Source organism: Elephantulus edwardii, unplaced genomic scaffold (assembly GCF_000299155.1).
Source record: "Elephantulus edwardii isolate Elephantulus edwardi_28Jun2011 unplaced genomic scaffold, EleEdw1.0 scaffold00076, whole genome shotgun sequence".
NCBI lineage: Eukaryota > Metazoa > Chordata > Mammalia > Macroscelidea > Macroscelididae > Elephantulus > Elephantulus edwardii.
The window spans coordinates 5,372,560-5,400,143 of record NW_006399826.1 but is presented as its reverse complement, the minus strand read 5'-3'; the positions used below and the strand labels follow the sequence as shown (position 1 = coordinate 5,400,143).

The 27,584-nt window shown below is 48.7% G+C and overlaps 1 protein-coding gene across 13 annotated transcripts in view; it reads left to right on the top strand.

The window, feature by feature from the left end:
* The first annotated feature begins 90 nt into the window (after positions 1 to 90).
* CELF4 (CUGBP, Elav-like family member 4) overlaps positions 91 to 27,584 on the top strand; it is a 356,428-nt gene continuing 328,934 nt past the window's right edge. For 7 of the 13 annotated variants that reach the window (XM_006889204.1, XM_006889203.1, XM_006889200.1 and 4 more), the window contains exon 1: positions 249 to 534. In XM_006889204.1, the coding sequence (XP_006889266.1) occupies positions 249 to 534 (286 nt within the window). Of the gene's footprint in view, positions 535 to 27,584 lie in introns of all 13 variants that reach the window. The other 6 variants (XM_006889207.1, XM_006889206.1, XM_006889201.1 and 3 more) reach the window with 4 other exon arrangements.

Sequence of the window (27,584 nt, the reverse complement as noted above, 5' to 3'; positions counted from 1 at the left end):
GAGAGAGAGGGAGAGAGGAGAGGGTGAGGGGGGTGGCGAGGAGAGAGAGCGCGAGCGCGAGCGAGCGAGCGAGAGAAGAGAGGAGAAAGAGAGCGAGCGAGCGAGAGGAGAGCGAGGTGGAGAGAAACCGAGGGAGAGAGAGCCCGAGTGTGTGGATGCGTGTGCGTGTGTGAGCGCGAGGGAGCGAGCGAGGGAGAGGAGCGAGAGAGTGCGAGCGAGAAAGAATAAAAGGAAAGAAGATTTTCTCTATGTATATAAAGATGGCCACGTTAGCAAACGGACAGGCTGACAACGCAAGCCTCAGTACCAACGGGCTCGGCGGCAGCCCGGGCAGCGCCGGGCACATGAACGGATTAAGCCACAGCCCGGGGAACCCGTCGACCATTCCCATGAAGGACCACGATGCCATCAAGCTGTTCATTGGGCAGATCCCCCGCAACCTGGATGAGAAGGACCTCAAGCCCCTCTTCGAGGAGTTCGGCAAGATCTACGAGCTCACGGTCCTGAAGGACAGGTTCACAGGCATGCACAAAGGTGAGTGCACCTTTTCCACCCAACTTTGCCGAGGAGAAGGAGCGGGCAGGCGACGAACGAGCGGGAGGCAGCGCAAGAGGGAGCCTCGGGCGGGCGCCGAGGAAGGAGGCGCGCGGGCAGCGGAGCCCAGGGCTGGGGTGCGTGGGGAGCTGCTCGCTGGGGCAATGCTGTGTTTTGGGGGCGAAGAGCTAATAGTGCAGTGGGGCGAAACGGTGGGCGCACAAGATGAAAGAGAGCGAGAAAGAGGATCGAGAGGAAACTGGGAATGGGTTTTGTGGGGACAGCGACTTGAAACATTGGGATGGGAACCAGTGCACCGGCGGAGCCCGGGACGCTGAGCGGACTGGCTGGCGCGCCGCGGGCCGGGCACCGAGGGTGCTGTCCATCGCCGTGGTGCTGAAAATACTCAGAGGCGATGGTCTCTTCCTCCTCTGCTCTGGGCCAGAGTAGAGGGAGCACAGCAGTCTAAAAGGAAGAGGGGGTAACAAATTCAAAAGGATATTTTTATTTCGCTATCAATTTAGCAGTAAACTCTCCCTGTCGAGCGATGTGTCTCAGTCCTCTGATGGGGGTGCGGGGGTAGGATTGGAAGGACTGTTTGAAGAAAGCAGGAATTTTCAAGGAACCAGCCAACCCCTGGGTGGAATGGGGCTCGGGGGAAGCCTGGTGGTCCACTTCTCAGAAAGCCGGGGCTTTGGCAAATAATCCGTGTGTCCAAGATATGCGTTTTAAAGGGTATACCCTAATTTATCCCAAACTCACCATGCAGAGAGCTTTATAGTACAGTCTTTCTCTCCCTTGAAGCAATCATTGATAGTGAGTGCTTGGGGAAGGGGGGGACACAGAATAATCAAGGAATTAAAACCCAGCAACTTTTTAGGAAGTGATCAGGGGAATTGTCTGCAGGCTGCCTGTTTTCGCCTTGTTTTATTATCTTTAAGACAGAACCCCAAACGTGTTCGGTTGTAGAACGTGTGTGGGTGGCTGGTGGGTGACGAAATTAGCCCAGTGCTCTGCTCCTAACAGTAACGTGTAGGATGTGCAGTGGGGATTAATCGGTGCTGGAGCTATGTGGGCAAGTTAAATGCTTTCTGAGAGAGATTGATGTCAGGCTGAGAGGGAGCACTGGACTAAGGAAGTTGTAGGGAATGCGTATGGACGTTCCGGTTTTTAATACAGTAGCGTGGAGAGCCACCGAAGATGCTGTTAGAGCTAGTGGTTTTAAAGATGAAGCGCTCTCTCTCTCTCTCTCTCTCTCTCTCTCTCTCTCTCTCTGTGTGTGTATGTGTGTGTGTGTGTGTATCTCACACACACACACACACACACACACACACACATACACACAGACAGCAGCCTCATCCTTGGTCACAAATGGGCTCTGAACAGAGCTGATCCTCCAGCACATTAGGTGATGAGCACGGAGCTGGCAGGCTCTCTAAACAGCAGCGGTTTTCACTATCACAACCACCCCCCTACTCTGGCCCTCCCTCCGTCCAAATACTGAACAGAGATCCAAACTCTTTATAGTTGGAGTCCCAGAGAGCAGTTTTTCTTGGCTTTATCATCTTCCAGCTTGCTTGCTGAGGAGTAAATCTTAAAGTGAATGGCATGTTGAGTAGCACAAAAACATAACCGAATGGAAATATACTAGGTTTGGTGGGGTTAGGGGAGGGTGGGGGGCTGTAATGGAGAGAGAGGCAAACCTTTATCCAAAATGTCTGTCTGTCCAGAAGAGATATTGGAGAGGAAAATGTGGAAGCAGTCTTCAAAATATTATTTCTTTTCTTCCTCTTATTCCCCTGCCACAAGTCAACCATATCATTATAGCTTTTTTTTTTTCCTTTCTAGTCAAGCTCTCCAGAAGCTAATCAAGGTTTGAATCAAGCCTTTATCATTTTAATATAGCCCTTTCAATGAAATTAAAAAGCATAGGAAGGGGAATCTTTTGCCTCTCTTAGAGATCAGTTTTTACAGTGATTTAAGATTATAAAGTAAAAAAAAAAAAATCAAAACTCACTAGAGGCAAAACACAGTTTTGAAGAACTAGATTTTTCATAGTATCTAGATTATAACACTTGTTTCTTTATTTCAAATAAAGATAAACTTCAACAACATACCTTGGTTTCTTTTCACAATCCCTTGCTGATATCATCACTTTGCTTCTGGTGTCATTTGTACTCTCGTATTACAGCAAAGAAGTAAATTATAATTTGCTTCCGAAAAGTAGAGAATGTTATGGCGTTCACACAGACACACACACACACACACACACACACACACACACACCCCTGGCTAAAATTCCCAGGAAAGCAAACCTTCATTTTCTAAATGATTCTTCCCCTAAACTGGCTCAGTCAGTAGCAGGCAGGCCCGTTGACTCCTGCATGCTGGATGTCTCATTGCCGCAACTCACCTTTCGGAGCCCAAGCATATACCTCCCCTGTGAAACTTCCTGCCTTTCCATTCCTCTGATTTTTCTAGAGCAAGGTTGGGCCACAATGTCTCTAACAGTGCCTGGAAGCTCCTGGAGAGCTGAACAAATGAGACTGTTTCCGAGGTCTGGTTTATTCAGTCCAAGAAGAGTTTAAACTCCTCCAGTGATGCTGCCTGATTTATTAGCTAATCCTAATAAAATAGCCTCTGGCCACCCTAAAAAATCACTCGCTTGCCATTGGTGATTAATTACTGTTAAGCCAAAAGGCATGATGAAGCTTGAGGAATGAGGGTTGCATTTGGCTTCTAGGTTTTTCCTATTTCTAAATTGGCAACATGAGACTAGAGAGAAAAGCATGCCTTTGTTAAGCCTGATCTCAAGGCATATTTGTGACTCTTGCTCTCCTTTTCTCGAATTTCCAACTTCTAATAAATAGATACACTTGGGGTACATTTGAGATAAAATTGTACTGTGATAAGACTAGCTTCCAGTGAAAATGGAATAGATATGCTATTGAAAAAAAGAAGACTAAAGAAAGGGAAATTAAATGTATGGTATTCCAGGTGAGTTTTCATTTGTTGGCCGTCTGCCATTGCAGGTAACGAAAATAGGAAGTAGTTCTAAGGGTTAATGGAATACCTGCCATGCGTAGAGTGAACCTTAAAAGGCAATTACTCCAGTCAAATTGGGAGTCTGTGGAGGAGGGAGTGGGTGGGTGTTGTGGAGCAAACCCAGTCATATCAGAAAAAGGCTGGTGGGCTGGGGAGATAGCAAATAGCAGCTGTGGACTGGGCTAATTACTGTAAAGGTAAATCCACTCCCTGGAGACTGGAAAGCAATTTTAGGGTGGGTCTGGGTGTTAGGCAGGGAGAAAAAAGAAGAAAATAGGCCCAAATTAAAATTTTAAGAGACATACAACGAAAACCCCCGTTAAAGCAAACTCTCCTGGCTAACTCAGAGCCTTTTTGACTCCCCTCAATTAGAAGCACTTTGGAAAAGATCACTTTTCCAGGCTCCCAAGAGAAAGGCTTTGTACTATTGATTAAAACAGAGAGAGACAAACTCATAGGGTAACAGCAGAAGTGAGCTAAGAGCCAATTTTGCCCCTTCTTGTCGACTTTTTTCTCCCTTGGGGAAGAGAACAGGTTATCCACTAGTCTGGGTCTTCACTTCTTCAGACTCTTGTTTATTTCTCTTTTCACTTCTTGGAGAACAGACAGTGCCAGTGGTCATGGAGACATGTGCACACATGCGTGCTCAGACCAGCTAACACATACACAGTTAGTGGATCACACATGAACAAGCCAGCAATTCATTCATAACTTTGGTCTATCTAGCAGGATAGGAGGCAGCAAAGTCTGAGTTACTAGGAGACATAAATACTAGTGCTCTCTGGATAGCCATATTATAATGCATTATCTTTTAAGTCATTTAAGTCCAATTTAAGTGATATTTAGTATAATATTTATGAATTAATGTAATCCAAACATAGAGCTGTCCCCAAAGGTATAAAGAGCCTTTACTACTGATGTGTGCTCATTCCTAGAGCCTGAGATGCATTTTAATCTAAACAGCCAAGTACACATCACATTCTCTCTTGTTATCCAGTCAGAACAGATCTGTGCCTGGGTAGCCGCTCTGCACTGAGATTTCCCACACTACACGGAGAAAGATCTACTCAACCAACCGGCAGCCTGGGGGCTTCCTATGCACTGGCTACAACTGCCGGGACTCTCATGCTGTCACCCAACATTCAGAAAGAGTACAAGAGCAGAGAAAGGAAACCTTTTGTGAATTTAGCCCCAGAGAGTGTATCATTTCCAAATATTCTCACCACCAGATACACAACCTTGCATTTGGACAGTACATGAGAAGGTAATGCCTGTAGCTCCTTGATTTGTGGTGCAACTAGGTTAAAAAATTGTGGCTGTATTTTGGTGGTTTACAGCCATCTTCATAAAGTCATGTCTTACATTTGCATTTAAGATACAGCAATTCTCAGAACATCCAGTTTCCACTCTTTGACTTCAGTCAAAATGGTTCATTGGTTTTGTTTTTTTGTTGGGTTTGTTTTGTGGTTGGTTTTTTTTTTTTTTCCTCTCTCTCTCTCTCTTTGGATAGGTGAATTGAAGCTGGTAAAGCTCTATCTGATTTCCATTTTCAAGTGCTTCTAAGAAACAGTGAAACCGGAATATCACTTCGGGCATCAGCTAATTAAGATGAACTTTTAAAATGATTACTCGGAAAAATAAAACTCAGTTCTGTCCAGGGAAAGAGTGACTGGATACACCTACCAATGCTAGAAGAAGGATTCGCCTTGTGAGAAGGAGATTGCAGAAATGGGAAAACCATAGAATAAGAAAGCAAGAGGGGGGAAAAATATTCTTTTAAAAAAAGTCTCATCAAAGAAAAGGAGCCAGAGGATTATTACAAAATTAGACTAAAATAAGTTCACAGCAACGAAAACCCCCAAACCTTCTAGAGACTAGGTGTTGATAAGTATTCTATCTAAAAGCAAAGGAATAGTGGAAAATGGTTGGTTTTTCTAAGAGATTGGTGGTTATATGCTGCTTATGGATGATTTCATGTCTCCTTTAAACAGACTTCCTCAGAATCAACACACAGATAAATCAACACGCACTTGAGCATGGCTCTGCATCCGTGTGCAAGCATGACTAAGCACATGCCACACATGTGGGACTCAGGGCTGGCCTAGATCTCACTGCAGTTCAACAGGGAAATAACACTCCCCGCCCCCCGCCCCTTTAGCTTTAATGGGAATTCTCGATTGGACGGCAAGAGTCCCCCTGGCACACGCTCATTCTCGTCCTCGCCTGCTTCAGTTGGCTGAGTGTTTGTGGCTTCTCAAATACAAAACAAGATTTTTGAAAAGAAAGAAAAGAAATGCTTTTTCCCCCCCAATAAAGCCATGGCTTGAAAACAATCCAAAGGAAAACCATTACAAAATGTGTACCGTGAATCTGCCTCCCACCCAGACTCATTGTAAAGTTCTTCAAGTGCTTTCATAGAACTGATTTCCAGGGCCCCATTCATGATGCCCGGTGATAATGCCACACTTCAGCAACTTGAATGTGACCATCATCATCGTTATCAGCATCTTCATTGTTATGGATTAGATACATAGACAGGGACTTCTGAGTGTTGCCTAGGAAGGTGTCCAAGATACTGTGCCATGTTGGTTGGAAGGAAAAAATAACTTGTCTCACTTGCCACAGATGGACTTGGGGGGAATATTACCCAATTCACACCTCTGTGTCACCAGAAGACGGTCAGTTTTCAAACTGACACAGGAGAGGGATCTCAACTGAGGAGGACTTGAGAAGACATGCTAAAGTGGAGAGAGGGATGCAACTGAGAATGAGGTCTAAGAAAATATGTGCTGGGTCAAAATTCTAGATGGAACACTGGGTGAAAGTGTCGAAAGCTGCAGAAGCTCCTGAATGTGGAAGGGAAATCCCACATGGCACGTAAAGAGCATAGTTAAGAGGGCATGAAAACCTCTATGTGTCTGTGGATCCCAGAGTACTGGAGGTGGAAGAAATTGCAGCCTTCGTAGGTGTAGACGTGAACATGTGTGTGAACTTCTGTGTCTGTGTGTGGGCAGGAAAGAGATGAGAAATGCAAGTAGCATGGAAGTGATGCTAGGGGAGGCTTCATCTTGCAAAGCTGTATGCAGAATCTGGGACAGGATGATGGGGAGAAGGAAGGAATCTGGAAAGAATGGCACTATCCTCCTGATTATATACATACTCCATCTTGGAACTTGTGTATTTAATTTAATAATGCACTTTCCAATCTGGAGGTGTGCTCTGGATTAACTGTCCTATATCCTCACCTCCACAGGCCTGTGGTTGAGGAAGGACTCACCATCACTCCATCATCTCCACCCATTACCTTTGCAGGGTTTGGCCACTTCTACTGCGCCATTGATTCATTTTAGAAATTACTTGTCTAGCTGGGACCTTAGTGACCAGTCTGGCACTGCAAAGACAATTCTCTCTACTACATTCTAAACCCACCAGCTGTGTCTTGTCATCCCAGGTTTTCCTGTAGGGGACAGAGAGAGAGAGAGAGAGAGAGAGAGAGAGAGAGAGAGAGAGACTGACTGACTCTGTGTGTTCAGTAAAGGCAGGCTTTCCGATCAGTACATTTTCCCTAATCCAAGCAGGCTATGGCAAGGGACCCAGTGCCCTCTTGAGCTCTGTATGACAAGAGGATCACTTTTGTCCTTTCACTGAAGACCCTAAAGACGTAGACTCTCCACATCCAGTCTCCCCCAAGTATAGGAGAAGTGGTTCCCCAAATTAACTGTATCCCATTTACCATGATCCTTACTCTTCCTCTTTTCCTTCTTCTTGACATTTATGATACCCGCTCAGAGCTTAAAGAGGGTGATAGATGTTCTACTTGGGACCAGATGGGTACAGTTAAAGGGACCAAGGCAGAAGGACAATGTTAGGGGTGAAGAAGCTTCAGGAGAATTTGATGTGCTTGTCCTCAAGCTTCCTCCATCTCTCCCCCCACCAGTTCCTTTGGTGAGTGTGAAGCCACCTCAGGTGAGTATAATGCCAGAATGCCAGCCCTGCCCACGAGAAACATCACTGACACAGAAGCCCAGAAGTAATTTTCCAAACTTGAGTCATGCCACGAGTAGAAGGGGGTGTTTTAGGGATCTACATTTGCAAGAGACACCCCCCCCTTCCCCTAGTCTGCTTCTCTGGTCCTCTTCGTGTCCCTCAAGCATGGGCTGACTGCGGCTCTCAAACGGAGAGCCTCAGCTCAGCTCAGGAACAAATCCTCTGTGGCCCATCTGCAAGATGTAAATAAATGGGTGTCCTCACAGACATAGATGTAGCCCCAGTTCCATGAGGACAGAACAGCCAAAAATATTGATCAAAGCTCAAGGGGGAAAAATTGATAATGAACTGGCCTCCAACAAGAATTTAATTGACTTCCAAAGGCCAGCTCTAGACGGCGCATAAACTGACCATGATGTTACTTTATTGCAATACACTCTGCTTTAATTAATTATCACCATTGTTAAGAGCAGCTACAGATCAAAGGTTTCAAGATACTTAACAGATCTTACTAACAAAGCCCCTGATGCATTAGGCTATGCCGCAGCTCACCCCTGAGGTAGGCAAGCTTCCCATTTTCCTTCCTCTTAGAGAGTCACTTCCTCCCCTTTGTTAAAAGACAGATGATTCTTGCTGCACCAGTGTTCCATCCTAGGTCAGCGGGAGGGCGGGGGTGGGGGGAGACAAGGTGGTGTCCATTCAGGGCAGGGGGCTACTGTGCTGCAGCTGTTCCTAAAATTACACACCTGAGACTTGGTTCGCCTTTAGATCTATCCGACTGAAAGGAGGAGTGCTGGCAGAGGAGGAAAAAGAGTTTCAGAAAATGCAAAAGGTGTGAGTGTGTGTATATGTGTATGCACAAGCAACTATGCGCACCTCCACATAAATATTGTAAGATCAATACATTTCACATCCGCTGCCCACACCTCTTAACTTCTCCCTCCTGTCTCTTGAGCACCCGTGCTACTGTAGTATTTCACTCTGAGAAATGCTCGCAGCTGAAGCGTGCATAGACGATGCTGTATCGAACCAAGCCATTGTTTGGATTTGGTTGTGGCATCTGGGCGTCCACTGAAGAATGGGACTCACCTGGGGAAGGTAGTGCCTGGAAACCCCACTTCTCATTAAGGAGAGAAACCTCTCTCTCCTTGGGGCTTCCCAAACCTAGAAACTGACAGGTGACTTACTTGAAAGCAACCCTTGAAGTCGTTCTAGGCAGGTTTGAATGCCATACGTGGCTGTTTGTTCATTATTCTAATTTAATGATGCAGTCACACCTAATTAATCCATGTCTGGTTTATTCATACACTATGTCTGAGGATCCAAAAGATCTCTCTAGCTAGTCAGCTTCCCTTTGCAGGGGTGGGTGAGGGGGCATCCCCGACAAATGAATGTGACTGTGCCCTAACAGGACAGATTACTGCAGACCAGGTTAAGGGAGGCAATATCATATGTCTAGCCCTGACACCACTGTTCATGCTGATAGAAATTATGGCAGCCACCAGAGTATGTAAGGTCTGTGTGCCTTTGCGTGTGTGTGTGTGTGTGTGTGTGTGTGTGGACACATGCAATACACATTCTTCAATGGAACAGCTCAAACCCATTCCCTCCTAACAGGCAGCAGGCTCTGCTTCACTATCTGTTGAAATAAACAAGGCCACCTTGAGGTTCATGGAGCATCTGTGTGGCTGGGAGTTTTGGTACATAAGGCTAAGAGGCTAAGATGAGTCAGTGTGCCCTCTCTGGCCTTAGAAAGTTTGCTGTTGTGTTAATTCCACGTCACAGCAACCCTGTTTGATTGTGTAGAACTGCCCCATAGGAATTCCTAGGTTGCAATCTTTATGATATTAGATCACCAGCTCTTTCCTCTCATGGAGCCACTGGTGGGTTCAAACTACCAACTTTATAGACAGCAGCCAAGAGCTTCACCATGGCATCATGAAGGCTGCTGCTTGGGAAGGCAGAACTGGACTGCTCGCCACCACTGCACAGATGAACAGACTGAGGCTGGGAGCAGTGTGTCCCCAAGTGAGGCCTGCAGTACGACTTTCAGTGTATCTCCTAGTGGCTAGTCCTGACCAGACCACTCGCAGTTAATGCAGTCTCCTGGCTTGCAGGTAAATTGAGAAAGCGAGGCATCAACCTAATAATATCCTTATAAAGCCAAGCCTCCTCGCATAAGTCCTGGGAGACAAGAGGCATCCAAAGATCAAACACTACATCACAGTGTATTTGTAGGAACTCTCTGATTCTGCTACCTCCCTATAATGCTCTAATTGACTATTTGATCAGCTCTAAAAGGGCCGGTGTTTAAGACTGACACACACACTCATGCGCACATTGATGCATATATGTACTTGCATAGACTCGAGAAGGTCCACGCAGCCACTCGGCACGCAAGCACATGGACACAGACATTCTCTTGCACACATCAGTGCACACACACCATTTCATCAAACAAGGGTAGATTTTTCCATAGGTGAGAGAAAAGCCCATACCTAAGGTTGTACATTCCCTTCCAGTAACGGGCTTATCAATACTTCTTAAAGGAATGTGACAGCCAGCTCAGAGTGATTCAGTTGTGTGGACAAAGGTCAGCATAGAGATATCCATTATTAATAATATCAATATCTTGGTTGACCAATATAACCAGAAACTGTATCATGTCGCTGCTGATGGGTGAGGCTGGGAGAAGGACTACGTAGCAAGAGCAGGAAATTATGCCCATGTAAAATTAATCATATTGACTGGTTCTAAGAATACACAGAGAGGCAAAAATGTTGGGAGTGCTTGCCGTGGTGGGAGAGGGGGAACCTTCCTCCCAGAGGGTTCATGGTCTTGAACTCCTGGAAGAAGACCAGGGGGAATGCAGGTGTCCCTGGGAGACCATGCGAACACTCTCCCATCATCTGGACTCTGGTTTTTTAGCAGGATGGGGCACGGTAGAGGTGTTCTCTGAACAGGAAAAGAAAGAAATAGAACCCCTTAACAAATACCCATCCACCATATCCATCTCTTTCTGTCAAATCAATACTTGGTTTGGCTCAGTCTCACCAGATGAGGCACAGAGAGTATCCTTGTACCCAATGAGTGAACAAGTCGAATTCAGAGGGGATAAGAGGAACCCCAAGCAATAGGCCATTTTAAGTGATGGGATCCTGGTCCTGGGAAATGCCATTGTGGGCTCTGCTCCTTGAAAATCCCAAGAAAGTTCCCCTTGATATCCATCACTGTGGTTGAGCTTTGGGTGGCCAGCAAAGTTTTTGGACTCAGGACCTTGCCCCAGCAGCAGTGTTGATGGGACAGGGGATGTTCCAGGCTGCACTGTTAGCCTTTAGAAAGCTACCGCTCACTGCGATTCGCCACCCATCACAGTAAGTGAGAAGGAAAGAGAAGACCGATTTTCCTGGGTCTTGGAATTCCACTCAACCTGAGATCCTGACTCCCCTCCCTGCCTTTCTCACTAGAGACCCGGCTGTACATGCTTCTAACACTTCCTGGCATTGGTGAGTAACACCTAGAAAGATTCTCTGAGTCAGGAGTGGAAAGGGCAGCCCCAGTGTCTGAGGGCCTGGGAGAGGGAACTGGAAGAGGACAGACAGAGAAGGATCCCTAGTGACCACCAAGATCGGATCTGGTTTGTGGTCCTTCTGCCCAACCCCTTCCTGGAACCTGTCCTTAAAGCAGCAAAGTTGGAGGAAGTTCGGCTTGGAGGCCAGCCCCTACCTCCCTGCACACATACACTTTAGTGGAATAGGGGCTGCTACCAAGATCTTGATTGTAAAGTCAAGCAAGGCAACAGGGCCCTGAAAGAGAGGGGATGCTGTGTCTCATGGACAGAGATCTTGGATATCAGCAGGTAGTCAGCATCTAATCTTTCCCTGCCCTCTGCCCTCCCCCACCTTTCCACCCACTTGGTTTGCCCTGGAGCCTGTGGTATCCTGGGCTTACTCACAGACTCACAGCCCGCATAGGGGTCTAGAGCAGTTAGATCTGGGCGGCTCCCTCCCCACTGCACCGGGTCCGGCCTTCCCAGCTAAGTCCCAGCTGCGCCCCTCCCAACCCTCACCCAGTGCCATCAGGACCATGCCCAGATCTGCACACTTTCTCCCAACAAGGGCCAGCCTCAGCCACAGAAGATGCCCGGGAAGGCTGGATCCTAGCGCCAGAAGTCGCAAGTGCCCTGTGCCCTCCTCAGCCACAGACCCAGGTTTAAGTAGCTCGAGGGAGAGCAACAGAGAGGCTGGAAGCTAGACCACTCCTAAGATTCTTTCTCTTTCTTGGGGAAGAGCCCCCAAACTGCGGATGTGGGGGAAGGGTCTACTCTCTCATCCGGAGGCCGCCTGCCCTCTGACGGCGAGAGGGGGAACTTACCGCAAGCGCCGCTCGGCCTGGCCCCTCAGACACAATTTGCGGCTCTGTCTGCAGCTCGAAGGGTCGTCACCCCCATGGCTGGCAGACAAAACCCCTTCAGCACCCTACTCCTTCCGGAAGCAAGCTCAGGCCACTCTGCTTGCTGTTCTAACAGTGGGAACTCCCGGGAGCCTGGCGCGGGGCGATTCAGGACCCTGGACAGTTCCCTTCTTACTAGGCTGGTCTGGGCCACACACTTGGGACCCCTGGAACAGGGGGGGCGAAAGCAAGGAAGCAAGAAGGTAGAATCACAAAGTTAAGAGGGAACGAGCCCTCGTTTCTGCAGATGTAGGAATTTTGTTACCTTTAAAAAACTAATAATTGTAGTCTAGAGTTTATTGTGATTTTGATTTTATTATTACTCATGTGGAGGAGAGGAGTCCTGGTAGCATAGTAGTTAAACACTAGGCTGCTAGCCAAAAGGTTGGCAGTTCAAACCCACCAGTAGCTCTGTGACAGAAAGATTGGTGGAAGCTGTAAGGTTTTACAGCTTTGGAAAACTTTCCTCTCTCTTACTGCCTGCGAGTTGGAAACAGCTCCTAGGTGACCTTCTGGTGGGTTTCCAAAGGTATAGGTTGCACTCACATGAGAGGAGAATGCCCATCCTGTGGAGATGATGGTGGATTTGAACAGTCAGAGAGGTAGGATCCTTCGAGTTAACAGCACTGGTTTCCTGAGGGTGACATGGGACAGTTCTGTTTTACCTTTTAGGGTACTATGAATCAGAAACCAAGCAGTGATTTTCTCTATGTCAAGGAAAACAGGTTGAATGGCACACTTAAGCACATGACCACTTTGGCACACTAGTGGGAAGAAGCTGTACTACAATTCCAGAGGCACTCACTTCAAATCTACCGTCTGTTCTTCAGGAGAAGGATTGGCAGTCTCCTCCTGTGCGATTTACTGCCTCTGAAAACCCACTGGAGGGTTAGCTATGAGTCAGTCCCGACTCCACAGCACACAACAACTAGTGAAAAGGTGATTTGGTCACCCATCAAAGTCTTGGGAGAAAAGCCTGGCTGTCTACTTCTGAAAGATGATGGCCTGGGAAACTTTACGCCTTCCACTCCGCATACACAGGGTCTCTGTGAGCAAAAATCGAGCTGGTGAAAGCTTGGTGACATCCCATAGTCTTTTCCAGAGTTGAGGTTTGACTTGAGCCCATCTCCAAATCATTCCATCCCCTCAACTTCTGCAACGGAACGGTCATGTGAAGCTCAAGGAAAGCACATCCGCACTCCCCACACCTGTGGGCTGTGTTGATCATTTATCAGGCTGCGAGGAATCAGGTGGTGGCCATCCCCAGGGTCAGTGAGACCTTGCAGTGTGCACTAGGTCAGAGCAGGGAGCTTCCGTTCGCTTATATATAATCTTAATTTTCTTTTAGAAGTTCTGTTTCTTGTGTAAATCTCTCTGTAAAAAAATAATAATAACACCTTCCTCTTTACTTTTCTTGCCCGTGACTTTCTCCTAAGTCAGTGATTGTGTTTAGGATATGACCGTCCTGTCGTAATTCTATTGGCCACGTCTGGCAGTCTGTTCTCTGGAAGTGAGGAATAAAGGGTGAGGTCTGGCTGAGCTGTTGCATGGGGGTCCCAGGAAGGAGAGAAGAGCAGCAGATTGACGGATGAGCCCCCAGAGGCTTGGCATCTTGATGCAGGAAAAGTCCTTCTTTAGGTGGAGGTGAGACCAGGCCACAGTGGCAGATCAGACCTTAGAGCAAGGGACAGCTCTTGGGACGGCCAAGCAGCCACATACCCCACATAAAGGACCACTTCCTGCCGGAGGTTCCGCTGAGGCAGAGCAGAGTGCAGGAGTCAGGCTCAGGCCTGCCTGATACAGTGATACAGTGGTGCTTCTTTCCAACCTTTATTTCTTTCCCCCTAAGTTTCTCAGAAAAGTGTTAACTCGAGGTGTTGTGGCCTGGGCTCAGCTGAAATAGTGATTAGAAGGGTTAGGTCACAGCAGAGGCCACAGACTGGAGCATGGGGCCTGAAAGCTTGCAGAAAAGGAGGGACCCACTGGAGTAAGTACAGGAGACAGCCACACCACCACAGGTGACCTCAGGCTGTCCCCCAATCCTTCTTTTCTGTTTCTGTTCCCCCACATAGCAATAGAGCCCCAAGGTTAGATTGGAGAGTGTTCCAATCTAATGGGACTTGGGGTTCAATGAGGAGTCTCCAAGTCTAATGGAGAGGTTCAGGCCTCTCGCAGCGAGGTAAAGACTCAGGTTCAAGCTATGTAACCTGAGTCAAGCCTTCTCCTTGGAATGCAGGGGACCTACCCTCACCTCCACAACTCTTGTTATATTGTTGGGTGGTGAACCCACAAATGAAAAAGTGTTTGGTGCAGATGTCCTAGGTGAGAATCTACGAAAGAGGAGTAATCAAAAGGAAGGGCACAGGCTTTCTGTCCAGGTGGGTTTGGCACAGGTCTGCAGGAAGAGACGGCCGACCCCGTCCATGTTGGCAGATGGAAACAGGACAGACCTGGGCCTGGCCAGGAGTCTGGACACTGACAGGTTTGGGAGCTTTGTTTTTTTGTGTTCTGTGCTGTTGTTTTAGTTCCGCTGCAGTGAAGACTCATTCTCAGACTGGTGGACAAAGGAATTTCTAATTTTGCATCAATCCGGGCCCACTGACAGCCTGGCTGAGGGAGAATGGGGCTGTAGTGGGGGTGGAGACGGGGCTGCAGATACTTCAGGGGTAGTTGGTATTATACACAGAACCTGAAAAGGCTGTGCTTGCCTGCTATGGGGCTGCAGTGTCCTTTGGCTGTCCCAGCTGAGGCCCACTCTGCCTGCGAAATTACTCATGGAATGTTTAAGTTGGTGGCCCCTTCCCTGTCACCAGGACGAGCCTGCACAATGTCCCCACAGGCTCCCTCAGGGGAACGTCCTACGCAATCCACTGTGGGGTTCTGTTCCCGAACCCTCCACCCTTCCTTGTCCCATCTCCAACTCAGGAGTGACTGGGAGGCTATCAGACAGCAGTGATAAAGCCAGCGGACAGGGTTTCCTGAGGTGACACTCGTCTTGCTGGAAGTGGACCTCAAGAAGAATGGCTCCCAGAGAGGAGGGCCAAGGATCCCCGATTGCCCTCTTTCTGCAGGAGAGCAAGCAGGGTGCCTCCTCATCCCTGGAAAAGAATCTCAGTGCAGAGGAGTGGGAACATATGAGGTGGCCTTTGGAACTCAGAAGACAGATGGTTTGTGGTCTGCTCTTTCGGGGAGCTCTGTGGAGATGGAGGGGTACAAGAATCCGTCATGGTGCCCTTCCATCCCTGTTCCGTCTCCTGCCTCCCTGTCACCCAGCCTCCCCCACGCTCCCTCCTCTGACCAGGGCTCTCAGGCTATCCCAGCCTTCCCAGACAACAGTCCTCCACCAAAAGTGACCTCTTTTTCCTATCCCTTCAAAGTCCTGCCCCTTGCTGATCTGACAAATCAAACCAGGCAGATGTGTCCCCTGGCGGCTAATGGACATTAATGTGTTACTATCTCTGGTGACACGTGCCTTTTAACAGGGACCTTTTAAAGCCCAGGCTTTAACCCAAAGAAACATCTCTAATCATGGGAATTTCAGGCACAGGCCAGGCCAGGGGGAGACACTATGAGGCAGAGAGGCCTCGGGGGCAGCTTGGACCTGAGTGGCCTAAAACTGCACCCTTAACATAGAACTCCCCCTCCACGACCAAGGATGGGGAGACAGGCGGAAGGGACTCCAATAGCTGAGGGGCTGGTTCCCCACCAGACTCCCTGCAGCACCTGACAGCCCAGCGAGACTGCTGTGCTGAAGGTTTAATCAAATATTAAACATGGTCGGTAAACTTAAACCAACGTTGCGTCTGGAGCACAAGCCAGCTCAGAGGAAGTTTTTAGCTCTGCTTTACCTGGGGTTGGGGTCCCAGTGCAGGGAGAAGGGGGAAAGGATCAGTGTGCACCACGTAAGGGACAAGGCTTGTGGCTTCCCTTCTCCATTCTATTCTTCATTTCCTCTGATTTTTATCTAATCTCTCCCTGATTGTCCTGGTGAAACTTAATAGACAAAGTGAATTTTTATTACATCATCAATATAATCTCCAGCTAATCAGCAGACGCAGGGCCACCACGAGCTCTATAGCTCTTCATCTGGTTCCTTAAAGAGTAGGGACAATCGCTGCCAAGTGGGGCTCTTCCACCTCCTCCCGAGAGCAGCCCCAAACCCCTACCAGCTGCTGCCATTCCCCAGACCTGTCCTTGGGGTGTTCACCTTCCCGAGGGGCCACCCCCATCCGCCAGTGGGCCACATCGCCTGCCGATGGAGACATCTTACCCATCAGTATTTTTAGTTTTCTCCCTCCCAGCTTCAGCTGTTAAAATCACAAATCTGGGGCTTGTGTTTCGAATGCCAAAATAGTCTAATGTCGACTGATTTTGATTCTGCTTTTCTCTGCGCTAGGAATGTGATGTGTCATAAGATATTATCAAGCCCTACGGATTGCAGTCCATACTACAAACCACGTAATATACCAAATTAAGTCCCACGTTGTGTCTCACCTGTGCAGGAGGGTTTCAGCCATTTAAAATCAAGCCATGCATCTTATGTGCTACACCGTAGATGTTAAATTATATATTGTATTTACATTACAGTATGTCTTCTGTTCAGACAGCATTTTAATTTTACAAGTGCTTTCTTTTGTATTCCTTCGTTTTTCTCCCCATTGCCACTGGGTACAGTTGATACAGGCTACTTTGTAAAGACAAAATGGAAACAAGATCATGAAAGAAAATTAAAACCTGGTCAGATGCTGCTAGGATGGGGCAGGCTCAGCCTGGATTCCTACAGGGCAGCGCGGGGGTCAAAGCTGGGCCACAGGGACAGAGGCACAGGTGTCGGCCGGCCGGCGGCTTCCACAGCCTGGCCTGTTAGCCTGTTGGCCAGCCACGATTTAAAGAGCGTGGTTCCCCGCCCTGTACAACAAACCTGTCTGAAGTTGAACGTGAAATTGAATGCAACTCTTCTTCTAAGACATCGTGTTGGGAGTCAAGGTCCAGGAGGCCAACTTCACCCCTTCTGCTCATAGACTCCGCTCCTTGTCGTTGCCGTTGTTGTTAACTGCCATTGACTTTGTCCCTGACTTACAGCAACCTCATGCACCGTGGGGCAAAATCCTGCTAGGTCCTGAGCCAGTCTCATGATCTGTTGCACATCGACCTATTCTCATCCTTAAGGGTTTTATTGTCTGATTTTTCTGAAGTCAAACACCAGACCTTTCTTCCTATTCTGTTTGAAGCTGTAAGGACACCCGTTCAGCACACCAGTAGGTTGCAATCCTCCACTGGTAGTCTGGTGGTTCCTGTGCTTGAAGTATGTTGTCTCAGACTTGAACCAGGTCATCCCTCATGGAAAATAAAAAATTAACTACTAACCCACCGATACTCAGCTCTGCTCTGCAGGAGCTTGAAGTCAGAGAAACCAGCAGGCGTTACTCAGCATCAAATTCTGTAACTGAGGGGTGTGATAACTGAGGTGTGTGCTGAGGCTAATGAACTTGGCTTTGAGTGCCTACAACACTGTCAACTGTTTGTGATGAAGGAGAACAAGCTTTTTAGGGGGAACCCTTAGAGGGACCAGCCACACTTCACGGTAGCTGCATCTCCATTTCCCGTAAGAAGGCAGAATCCAGGTGTCTCTTGTGTAAATGATCTGTGAGAGTTTGGGGATCAGACAGGCTCCTCTGTTCTGCGTCAGACAGTTCAGGATGGAGGGAAATGGGAATCCCCCGGGTCCTTTGGTTGCTCCGTGTTAGACGAGCTGGACATTGCTTGCTGAAGGGCTCCTGGCTGGTGCACCCACCATGCTTGGCACCAGGAGCAGACTTCTGAGTTCTTGCCCCGCCCTACCTCTGACTTGCTGGCAGACCCAGACACCTTGCCTCCTTCCTTCGAGTCTCTGTTTTCTCTTCTCTCAAATTGCTACCATGGCACCTGTTCAGCCCCACTCTGAGGGGCACCGTGCAAATCAAATGAGCTGACAGGATGGATGTAAAAGTTAAAACCGCCAGGGTCATTGTTATTTATGAAGTGCCAGCACCTGCATCAGACCACAGAGTAGCACTGACTGTCTGGCTCATTCTGGGAACCAGGGCACCCAGGATGACCCCACCACTCAGCAATGGACAAGGGAGACTATTCACCAAGCACCTACTGGGTGTGTGCACACACAGGGTATCACATCTTTCAGCACATCAAATTCTCGTGGCAGAAGTGTGACAGAGGTGTCGTGTGACAGAGGTGTTATTGTGGCCCTCGGAATGTTGAGGAAGCCAAAGTGAGGTAGATGTTAGGGAGACCAGGCCAACAGTATAGACCCAAACCTGTCGTATTCTCAGGCCCATTTCCTTTCTCTACGATATACTCTCGTTATGGAAGCAAAGAAAAAGATTCTCTCTTCTACTGCCTTTATTTGACAAAGGAGAAAACCGAAGCTGTACCCTGTCACAAGTGAATATTTTCTTCAACCCTTTCACACTGATGGAGGCTCTTCACACACACACACACACACACACACACAGAGTCAGACACACACAGTCAGACACACATTCACAGGCAGGGGGAAAACCACACTCAGACATGGACACTATAAAGATACCCATATTCACACGCTCACACACACAAACATACAAATACACACATTCACAGACACAACATCATACATGCTGACATGCACGTGCCAACCCCTTACAAAAACAAACAACAAAAAAAAGAACACACACACAAAAAAACAAAACACAAATCCACTGTCATCAGATCTATTCTAATATCCACCCTGTAGGACGGAGTAGCACTGTTTCATAGGTTTTCCAAGGCCACAGATTTTTCTGAAAGCAGACCGCCTCATCGTTCTCCCAGCTGGTGGATTTGAACCACTGACCTTTCAATCAGCAATCAAATGGTTTGAACATTTTGCCACCAGGGTTCTTGACATACGTGAGTAAACACACAGAGACAGATATGTGCATGGAACATAGATGCATACACTCAAAGACGCACACTCACATACCGCTTGAAGCACCAACAAGACTCTGTTAACCATAGTTAATGTAAGTATAATGTAGCCACATGGCTTTGTCAGAGAGGTAAAAGCAACTTGTTTGGGAAAAGGAGCTGTTTCTGGGTAATTCAAACAGTTAACAACCTCAGCTGTTAACCAAGAGACTGGAGGTTCAAGTCCGCCCAGAAGCACCCTGGAAGAAAGGCCTGGAGGTCTATTTCTGAAAAATCAAATGTTGAAAACCTGAAGGAGCACAGGGGTCACCATGGGTAAGAGTGGACTTGATGGCAGCCATTTACAAAGAGGATGACAGCGCCAGTCCTCGGCTTACCCATAAGCTCGAGGCCAGAGGCCAGAAGTTCTCTCCCTCACACCTGCACATCCCAAAGGTACCACTAAAGCTAAGGCCAGGCCTTCAATAGAAATCAACACATAAACAGAAGGCATTTTCTGTGAACACTCCCTCTGCAACCTTCTCCTGCATCAAACCATGGGATCCCAGCCAAATTCCTGCTCTTCTGACCAAGACCAAAGTCAAGACCTGGAGAAATGTGGGCTAGGCCTTCTGGTGGCCACTCAGCCCTTTACATTGGCCATGGGTGGGTTTTACTAAGTTAAGGTCCGCCTGAGAGTGGCAGTAGGATTTATGAGTGGGAAGAATCCACTCCAGGGAGGGATGGCAGGAGGGCGGGCTGCAGCCAGGAGCCTCCTTTTTGTGGCTCAGAGCAAAGAAAGATGTCCTTGCATATCCAGTGCCCCGATGTCCACCCAAGCCTGCTCCCAAGCCCACTGGGCGCACCCCCTATCCATGGGACCACACAGGGCTCAGACGTGGCCTAGAAGGAACAGACGTATTTAGCTAGAATAAGAAAGTGTGCGCGCACACACACATCTGGAGCAGAGTTCATCAGGGAATGAAAAACTTATGATTTTCTTAAAATAAAATCAATCCGTAGGCTGCATAAGCAGACCGTTTGGGAAATGAGGCTTTCCTGGGTCCACAGGGCAGGGCTGCTTTGAGGTGCGTGGATCTGAGCCATGGGTGCCAGACAGCAGGCATGACAGGCTGCTGTTGGACGTGGTGCAGACTCAGTTATGCCCTCTCGCTGTGGTCGTGCCACCCAGGCAGAGGCATGGGTGAGGAGGGGCTTCCTGGGCACCAGTGTGTCCTGTGGCTGATGGGGGCTGCAGATGATCATGACCTGGGCTGTGTTTCTGGTGCGCCTGTGAGTGGCATGGTGTGTGTGTGTGTGTGTGTGTGGGTTCACTGGAGCCTGGTGTTTTACGTTGACTCTTTGTCCGATGAGTCTGTCCGTTGTGGGCATACCATGTTTGTGCTGTGTTATGTGGCGGGTGTATGTATGTATGTCAGGATTGTGGGTGCTGTGTGTCTCTTCTTTTATTCTTGAAGGAGAAGTGAGCATGGGAAAAGGGTTCTGCTTTTCCACCAGGCTGTCACTCACCCTCATCTTAGGGTCTACTATCAGACACCACCCCCTTCCTATCCTATCAGGGACCAGGAGTATTTCATGCCAGGAGAAGGGTCCTCCCCAGCCTGAGCAGAACTCCAGGGCCCAAAACCTCCAGCAGCTGCCGCAAGAGCACTGTGTTGAGAGAGAGACAGAGAGAGGTGCACATGCACACATGCCACCTCCACGTGAGAACACCCCATTCTGAGCTAGTGGGGCCTGGTAAAGAGATGTGTGGCCGCATGTGCTCATACGTGCTATGTGTAGAGATGTGTGGCCGCGTGTGCTCATACGCTCATACGTGCTGCGTGTAGAGATGTGGGGCCGCGTGTGCTCATATATGGTGCGTGTAGAGATGTGTGGCCGTGCATGCTCATACGTGCTGCATGTAGAGATGTGTGGCCGCGTGTGCTCATACGTGGTGTGTGTACACAGGCAGGCGTGTGTGAGCTATAGCAGGCTGGGTGGGCCAATTTCTCGGTGACAGATTGTGTGTACATCTATGACTAGAGTCTCTTAACAAGTGCATGTGAACAACAGCAGTAAAGATACGTCCAGCTCCTGGGCTTGGGCCCACCCTCGGCTCTCTGCAAGTGCAGGTGCATTGCCGAGGGCGCGTGGCCAGGGCTTAGGGGAGAATCCCGTACACGTACCGTTGTGGGCAGCCGAGTTGGAGGGGCTCTCAGTCAGACGGTGTCCTCCCGACACCTCTCTGCTTCCTGGATGCACGGCTGGGCCATCTGTGACTTTTCTCACATTCTGCCCACAGATTCCCCTGGGAGACTGCAAGAAGGGGGCAGGGGCTCCTCGACTTGCCAGAAGGTGGTCTTAAGCTCCAGAGACTGTGCAAGTGCAGGGGTGTGTGTGTGTGTGTGTGTGAGAGAGAGAGAGAGAGAGAAAGAGACAGACAGACAGAGGCAGAAGCTTCAGGAAGACAGAGAGCCCCACCCCATGACTCCATCTGGGTGGGAGCAGATGGTGTTCGGACCTGACCAGCAAGCCCAGGGTGCAGCTCTTGGAAGCAGTGCTTCCTGAGGCGAGGACTGGGCAGAGGGGCAAAGTGAGGGGCCCCGAGGGAACTACTCCCGGCTGTTGGCATTTCTGCTCCCCTGGTTCTGTCTTCTCTGCAGGGCTGGTCCATACATCTAACTGCAGGCTGGCTCTGGTTTGCCTCACCTTTGTGCCATTTGCAGGATGAATCCAAGCACAGCCAGGATCCTCCCTGCGCCCCATCCACCCACGGCCCACTCTTGAGTAGACTCACTGGGACCGTAGATGAAAAGAAGGACAGTGCGTTGCCCCAGGAGCCCTGGGACCTAAGGCCATGCCTAGTGACACTTCACTGTCGAAGAGTCCACCACGCAAGGTGCTAAGCCATCACACTCTCCTCAGATCCAGCGTTCTCATCTGCGCTTTGCCTGAAAAGCCCTCCCCAGTTGCCTGTCTCATCTTCCTGGCTCTGCAGGCCCAACCGTGGTCTTCTCTCAGGACCTTTATATCAGAGTCCCTGGGGAAAAGAAAACCTCCTGGCCTCTTCCCCAGACCTTGAACACTCCTGAGAAGGAGGCCAGACGATGACCAGCCAGGAACAGCCGCAGGGACCTCAGCACACATGCAGCCACCTTGTGACATGCCCCCAACCCAGCCCAGTCCTGCTCCCCAAATCAGTGCATTTTCCAGCCAGGCTGTCAGGGTGCTGCTGCGTCCTCCCACTTCTAAGGTGTCCCCAAACCCCCTGGCCCCCACTAATGGCCACAATGGCTCAGCTTTCGTCCCCAAGATGATGATCTCTCAACATCTCTAAGACCGTCTACTTTCACTGTAAACATATTTCTTCTTCACTGTAGTCATAACAGACCTATTTTTTCCCACTTTTAGAAAGTGGGACCTTCTCTCACACCTAAACACACACAACACACACCACAGAGAGAGAGAGAGAGAAACATGCAAACACACACACAGCCCTGACTGCTCTGATAATAAGATTGCATAAATCCTTTTTTACATGGTTCCCGCTATTCTGTTCCCAGTTCTGTGGGTCATGCCTCCACCTCATATTTTCTGGTAACTTCTATGACTCCGATCAATGGGAGATGTAATATGAAGAGGTAAACACAGGCCTGTGAGGCAGGCTGAGCTGAAGTCAGATCCTAGCACCCCTGCTGCTGCTGAGCTGTGCGACCTTGGGCAAGTCACTTTATCTCCTGGGCAAGACTCGGTTTCCTTGTCTAACAGACGGTACTATACAAACCGTTTGAATGCATTTATTCTGAGTGTGAAACGCAGTAATCTAGGTAGAGCATTTGGCAAAGTGCCTAGAACATGGTATGCTTGCAATAAATTGCAGTCCCATAACAAACAAAAAAGAAAAAAGTTAAAAGGAGGCACAGCCTCTGGCCCTTTCTCCCTGTGCCCTTACGCCTCTCTTCCTATGGAATCTGTCTCACCTCTGCTGAGAATCTATCCTGGCCTGCTGCTCCTTCTCTTCTACTCTGGCAAAGCCTGAGCTTCCACAAGGGCCGAGCTGAGCCTCCTCCAGGAAACCAACTTCTAGCTCTAATCCTGGCCTGCCCTCAAGTGTCTGTGTCCCTCCTCAGGATCCTAGGTGCTGTGGGTGCCCGTCCAACCTGTACTTAGACTGTGAGAGCTCCTGGCAAGGAATTATATGGCACCACATGTGTGACCTGATACAGTGAAGCAATCCCCAAAGGCCCATTGCTGTTCTTAATATTCATGCTGTAAATGTCATAGTGGTTTTTCCTTAGATTCATGGCGTGTGGACTGAGCTAACTGATTCCCTAGGGTGTGTGAGAGGTAGGAGAAGGAGACACATCCCCGTCCCAGTGAGACTCACAGATTCAAGGCTTAAAAGAAAGATGCCCTCAGCGTAGTTAAACACAACTTTTCACCAAATACACCAGCTGTCCAACTTGAGTGGCTCTCAGATTCTATTACCTGCTCTGATGGCCATGAGATGCCCACTTGGAAGCTGGTAGGGTCAGTCTGGAGAGGTTGAAGAGGGGAGCAAAGCCCTGCGTTCCGGTCGGGAACCTCCGTCATTGGACTTCGTTAGGTCTCTATCTGCTCATCCAGGGATGGGAGTGGAATTGATTCTAAGAATCCTTTCTGCTTCGCAGTCTCTAATCCTGTGAGGGAAGGGTCATGCTGGATTCAGGTGATGCAATGGTTAGGGACACTGGGAGGCTGGGAATAAGGATGAGATGGTGTAATTTGAGGAGTTGCTCAGAAAACATTCAGAGGTTGGATGGAAGCAAAGCTGAGAGTTCATGTAAGGTTGGAAGGATTTGTAACTGGAACTTGGTTATGGTTAAAATTGGTCGGTTCTCCTTATCATGAAGCTATAACCAAGAACAAGAGAAGGTGACTCTGGTGCCATGGAAATGGCACCAATTCTAGAATCCAAAGACCTGGCTTTTAATGCTCTTTTTATCCGCTGAACTCTAAGCTTCTCAACTGCAGATCAGGAATAACAACACTGACTTCATGGACTATTGTGGCAATTAAATGAGAATATGTAGAACCATCTAGACTAGGCTTGTATGGTGGTAATAATCATCATACTAATACTATGGTGTGAATCATTAACACGTGCTCATCATTGACCATGTGTTCAGGACAACGCTAAGCGCACCACTGTGCTGTTTCTTTTAATACTCCCGCCTGTCCTAAGAGGAAGCTTCAATTTTGCAGAAAACCTCCATTTTGCAGACGAGGAAATGGAGGCTCGGCAGAGGGATTATATTTAATCTTCCTTGGCGACGTAAAGTGCAAAATAACAAAGCCAGGATACCATGCAGTGTTTCTGAGAGACATGGGCACAGTGAAGTGTGTTTCTGCCTCTTAAGTACCGTCATCTGAGAGGACACTGGTGGCTCAGTGGCAGACCTCTCCTTCCATGCAGGAGACCCAGGCTCAATTCTTGGCCCTTCGTGTGCAGTCCCCAGCCATCTGTCTGGAGGGACTTGCATTTTGCTCTGATGCTTAACAAGCTTCATCGAAGCTTCCAGACTAGGGAATCTCAGTAAGGAAGCAAGAAAAGTCTGGTAATTGACTTCCAAAATTCAGCCAGTGGCCACAACCGTCTCATCCACACCCAAAGCCTGGGGACAGTGAAGGACTGAGAAGTGGGCTTTTCTGATGTGCAGTACCACGGGGTGTTTCGGTCCAGAGTGCACGGCGTCACCATGCACGCAAAAGCCACCGATAACAACAAGGCTTACCTGGGGCCCGGTCTGTCTTCCCAAGCAAGCCTCAACCTTCGGGTGTCTGCCCTGTGACAGATGATCAGAGCAGCCGCTCGCGAGGTTTGGTGGATGGATGTACAGTAAGCACTCAATAACGAGTGTTTATTTATTGCTTCTGTTTACAGCTCTATTCCCAAAGTGAATTGTTTGTTTAAGTAAGGAGCATTTACCTTTATTACAGTCATTGGTAAATAAAATTATATTTGCATTTCCACAAATATGTATGAGTTTAATTAGTCTTGCAATTCGTACACAAGAGCCAGTCCAGGAAACACATTCATGAGCTCACACTCCTACCCTAGGCAAAAAGTCTGCTCAGACAAACATTCTCAGGATTAAATAATTCATCTATTCACAAATAGTTATTGATCATGCCCTCTACGGCAGGCATGGGTCTGGCTGCTGGAGATGCGGCATTGACCGAGGCAGATAAGCCCCTGGTTCTCCCGAGGTTTACATTTTCATGGGGAAAGTGAGATGATAAATTAGGAATAAAAATTAAAAATTAGATAGCAGTGCTATGCAGAAAATCAAAACATACAGATGAGGTTCAGAGTAGCCGGAGCTGCTCTGTAGGGTAGAGGTAAGGAGGGCCTTCCCACAGAGCTCAGGGTGGAGCAGAAGAGCACTTTGTGCAGAGGCAAAGGCAAATGCAAAGGCCCTGGGGCAGGAATAGAGCTTTGTGTGTACACGGAACCGAAGCATCATGGGTGTTATGGGGAGAGAAAGAAGGGAAGAGGTTGATGGGGGCATCTTATGTCTTTTGGCAGGTCAAGCAGGGGTCTTTGAATGATTCAAAGGATCATGAGTGACTTTGGAAGGCGGATGTTTTCGTGTACATTTCACAAAGATCTTCCATGCTGAACGTAGAGGGGGCACTCTGGGGGAACAGGCACGGCGCAGGGCAGCCAGGTTAGAGATGATGTGTGAGGATGTTTGTGGGAATGGTCCCAGGACTAGTTGTTTGATTGAATGTGAAACAAGGGGAAAGTAAGGCTCCGAGAATATGCCGAGCCACTTAGCTACGAGTGCCTCATCAAGAAGGAATGTGTTGTGGTGATTGTTGTTGTTAAGTACCGTGGAGTCGACTACGATGCATAACGATCCTATAAAAGTGAACCTGAACCCTGTCGATCAGAAATTCCATCCTGGTCATGATGAGAGTGAAATGCTTGCTTAATGTCTAAGAAGAGGCATTAATACGATTCCTGAAGACAGAGCGAAGCTTAGGGCTGGAGGCACAAATTTGAGAGGCATCAACTTGAAATAATATTTAAAGTCATTTATATCCTAACAGAAGAGATTACACCAGACTTGAGAGTGTGGTCATTGTTCTTCCCCAATGTGGAATAGGTGACAAATAGGTCACGGACTGTGCAATACAGTCTACGAGGTCACAGGTGCATGAAGCCTGAAACGAAGGATTCAGGGAGTCCCCTTCCTCTACCCCAACCACCCCACCCAGCAGTTACCAAGGCCAGACACTGTCACCCTGACTTTTATCATTAGCAAAGTATCCCTTCCCTCCTGCCTCAACTCCCCTTGCTCCAGTCCACCTCAGCCTGTCCTTCCCATGCTCCCACTTAAATCCATCATGCTGTAGTTTCAGCCCCTCCAGGATTTTCCAGGCTCAAGGCTGCTGCCTTTTCTTGAAGCGGCTCACTCCCAGGACGCCAAGGCTGCATTCCATCCAGGCGGGAGAGCGGGAACTGTTGTCCAGGGGTGAGTCAGCCAGATTCAAGAGGAGATGTAGGTCGCCAGGCTCCCTCCTCCTGCCTGCTGCTGGTGCTACTGCAACTGCTGCAGGCCTCCTCACCCGGCCACCCCACACCCTCATCCTTGCGGCCACGCATCCCTGCCCCGCAGCCCCCACAGGCTGCATTCCCAGCCCTTCAGGAACCTCTGTGTGTCCCCCAGAGCCACCACCAAATGCCTGCAGCAGGTTGCTGGCCCTCGCATGCCTCTTTTAAAGTTAAAAAGATTGTTAAAAGCAGTACTCAAGGAGAGAAGCTGATGATTTACTTACAAATGAAAGATGAAATCATTCAATCTGGACACCTGGAAAGTTCCCAGAAGGCTCTGGGCTGGGGGGCGGGGGGCGGGGAGAAACTGCAGGCAGAGACCCTTTCAAGTCCCAAACCCCCTTCTATGCCATTTTGGTTGCTTGTATAGGGCACCTCCTGCCCCAAACAGCCTCCCCCCGGACACCCAGAGCCAACATCCTTCCCCTGCCACCATCAAGAAACTGTGGGATTAGACGCCACAGTCAGAGCATGGTCTAAAGGCCTGTGTAAAGGAGGAGCAGGCGGCTGGTAGAAGGATAGATAGAAACATGAACAGCTACACAAATCTCCAATGTCGTTGGGAGGTGCCACAGAAGATCACTTAAAGGGGGGGTACTAATAACTCAGTGTCCTGATCTCTGGTACATGCCAGGCCTGTGCCGTGGACCCTTGACTTACCCACTCACTTTCATCTTCAATACAACCACCTTGTGACCGCAATGCTGGCTCGCACGGCCACCCACAGCCACATATGACCATGTACCTTTAAACTCCTCTTATTAAAAGATCATTAAAAACTCACATCTTCGGCTTCACTAGCCACATTTCAAGCGTTCAATAGCCACAAAGTGATTCACAGCTACTGTATTCAGGAGACAGTGCGGGCATAGAGTGGTCCTGAATTGTCGAGGTCCTGCTAGACGGTGATTCTCCAAACAATGACCAACAGGTAAGGCACTGGTAACCATGTGAGTGTAGATATCAATATGTGTGGATCACTCGTGTGTGCACATGTAGGTGTGTTTAGACCAGGGGTGTGTGTGTGTGTGTGTGTGTG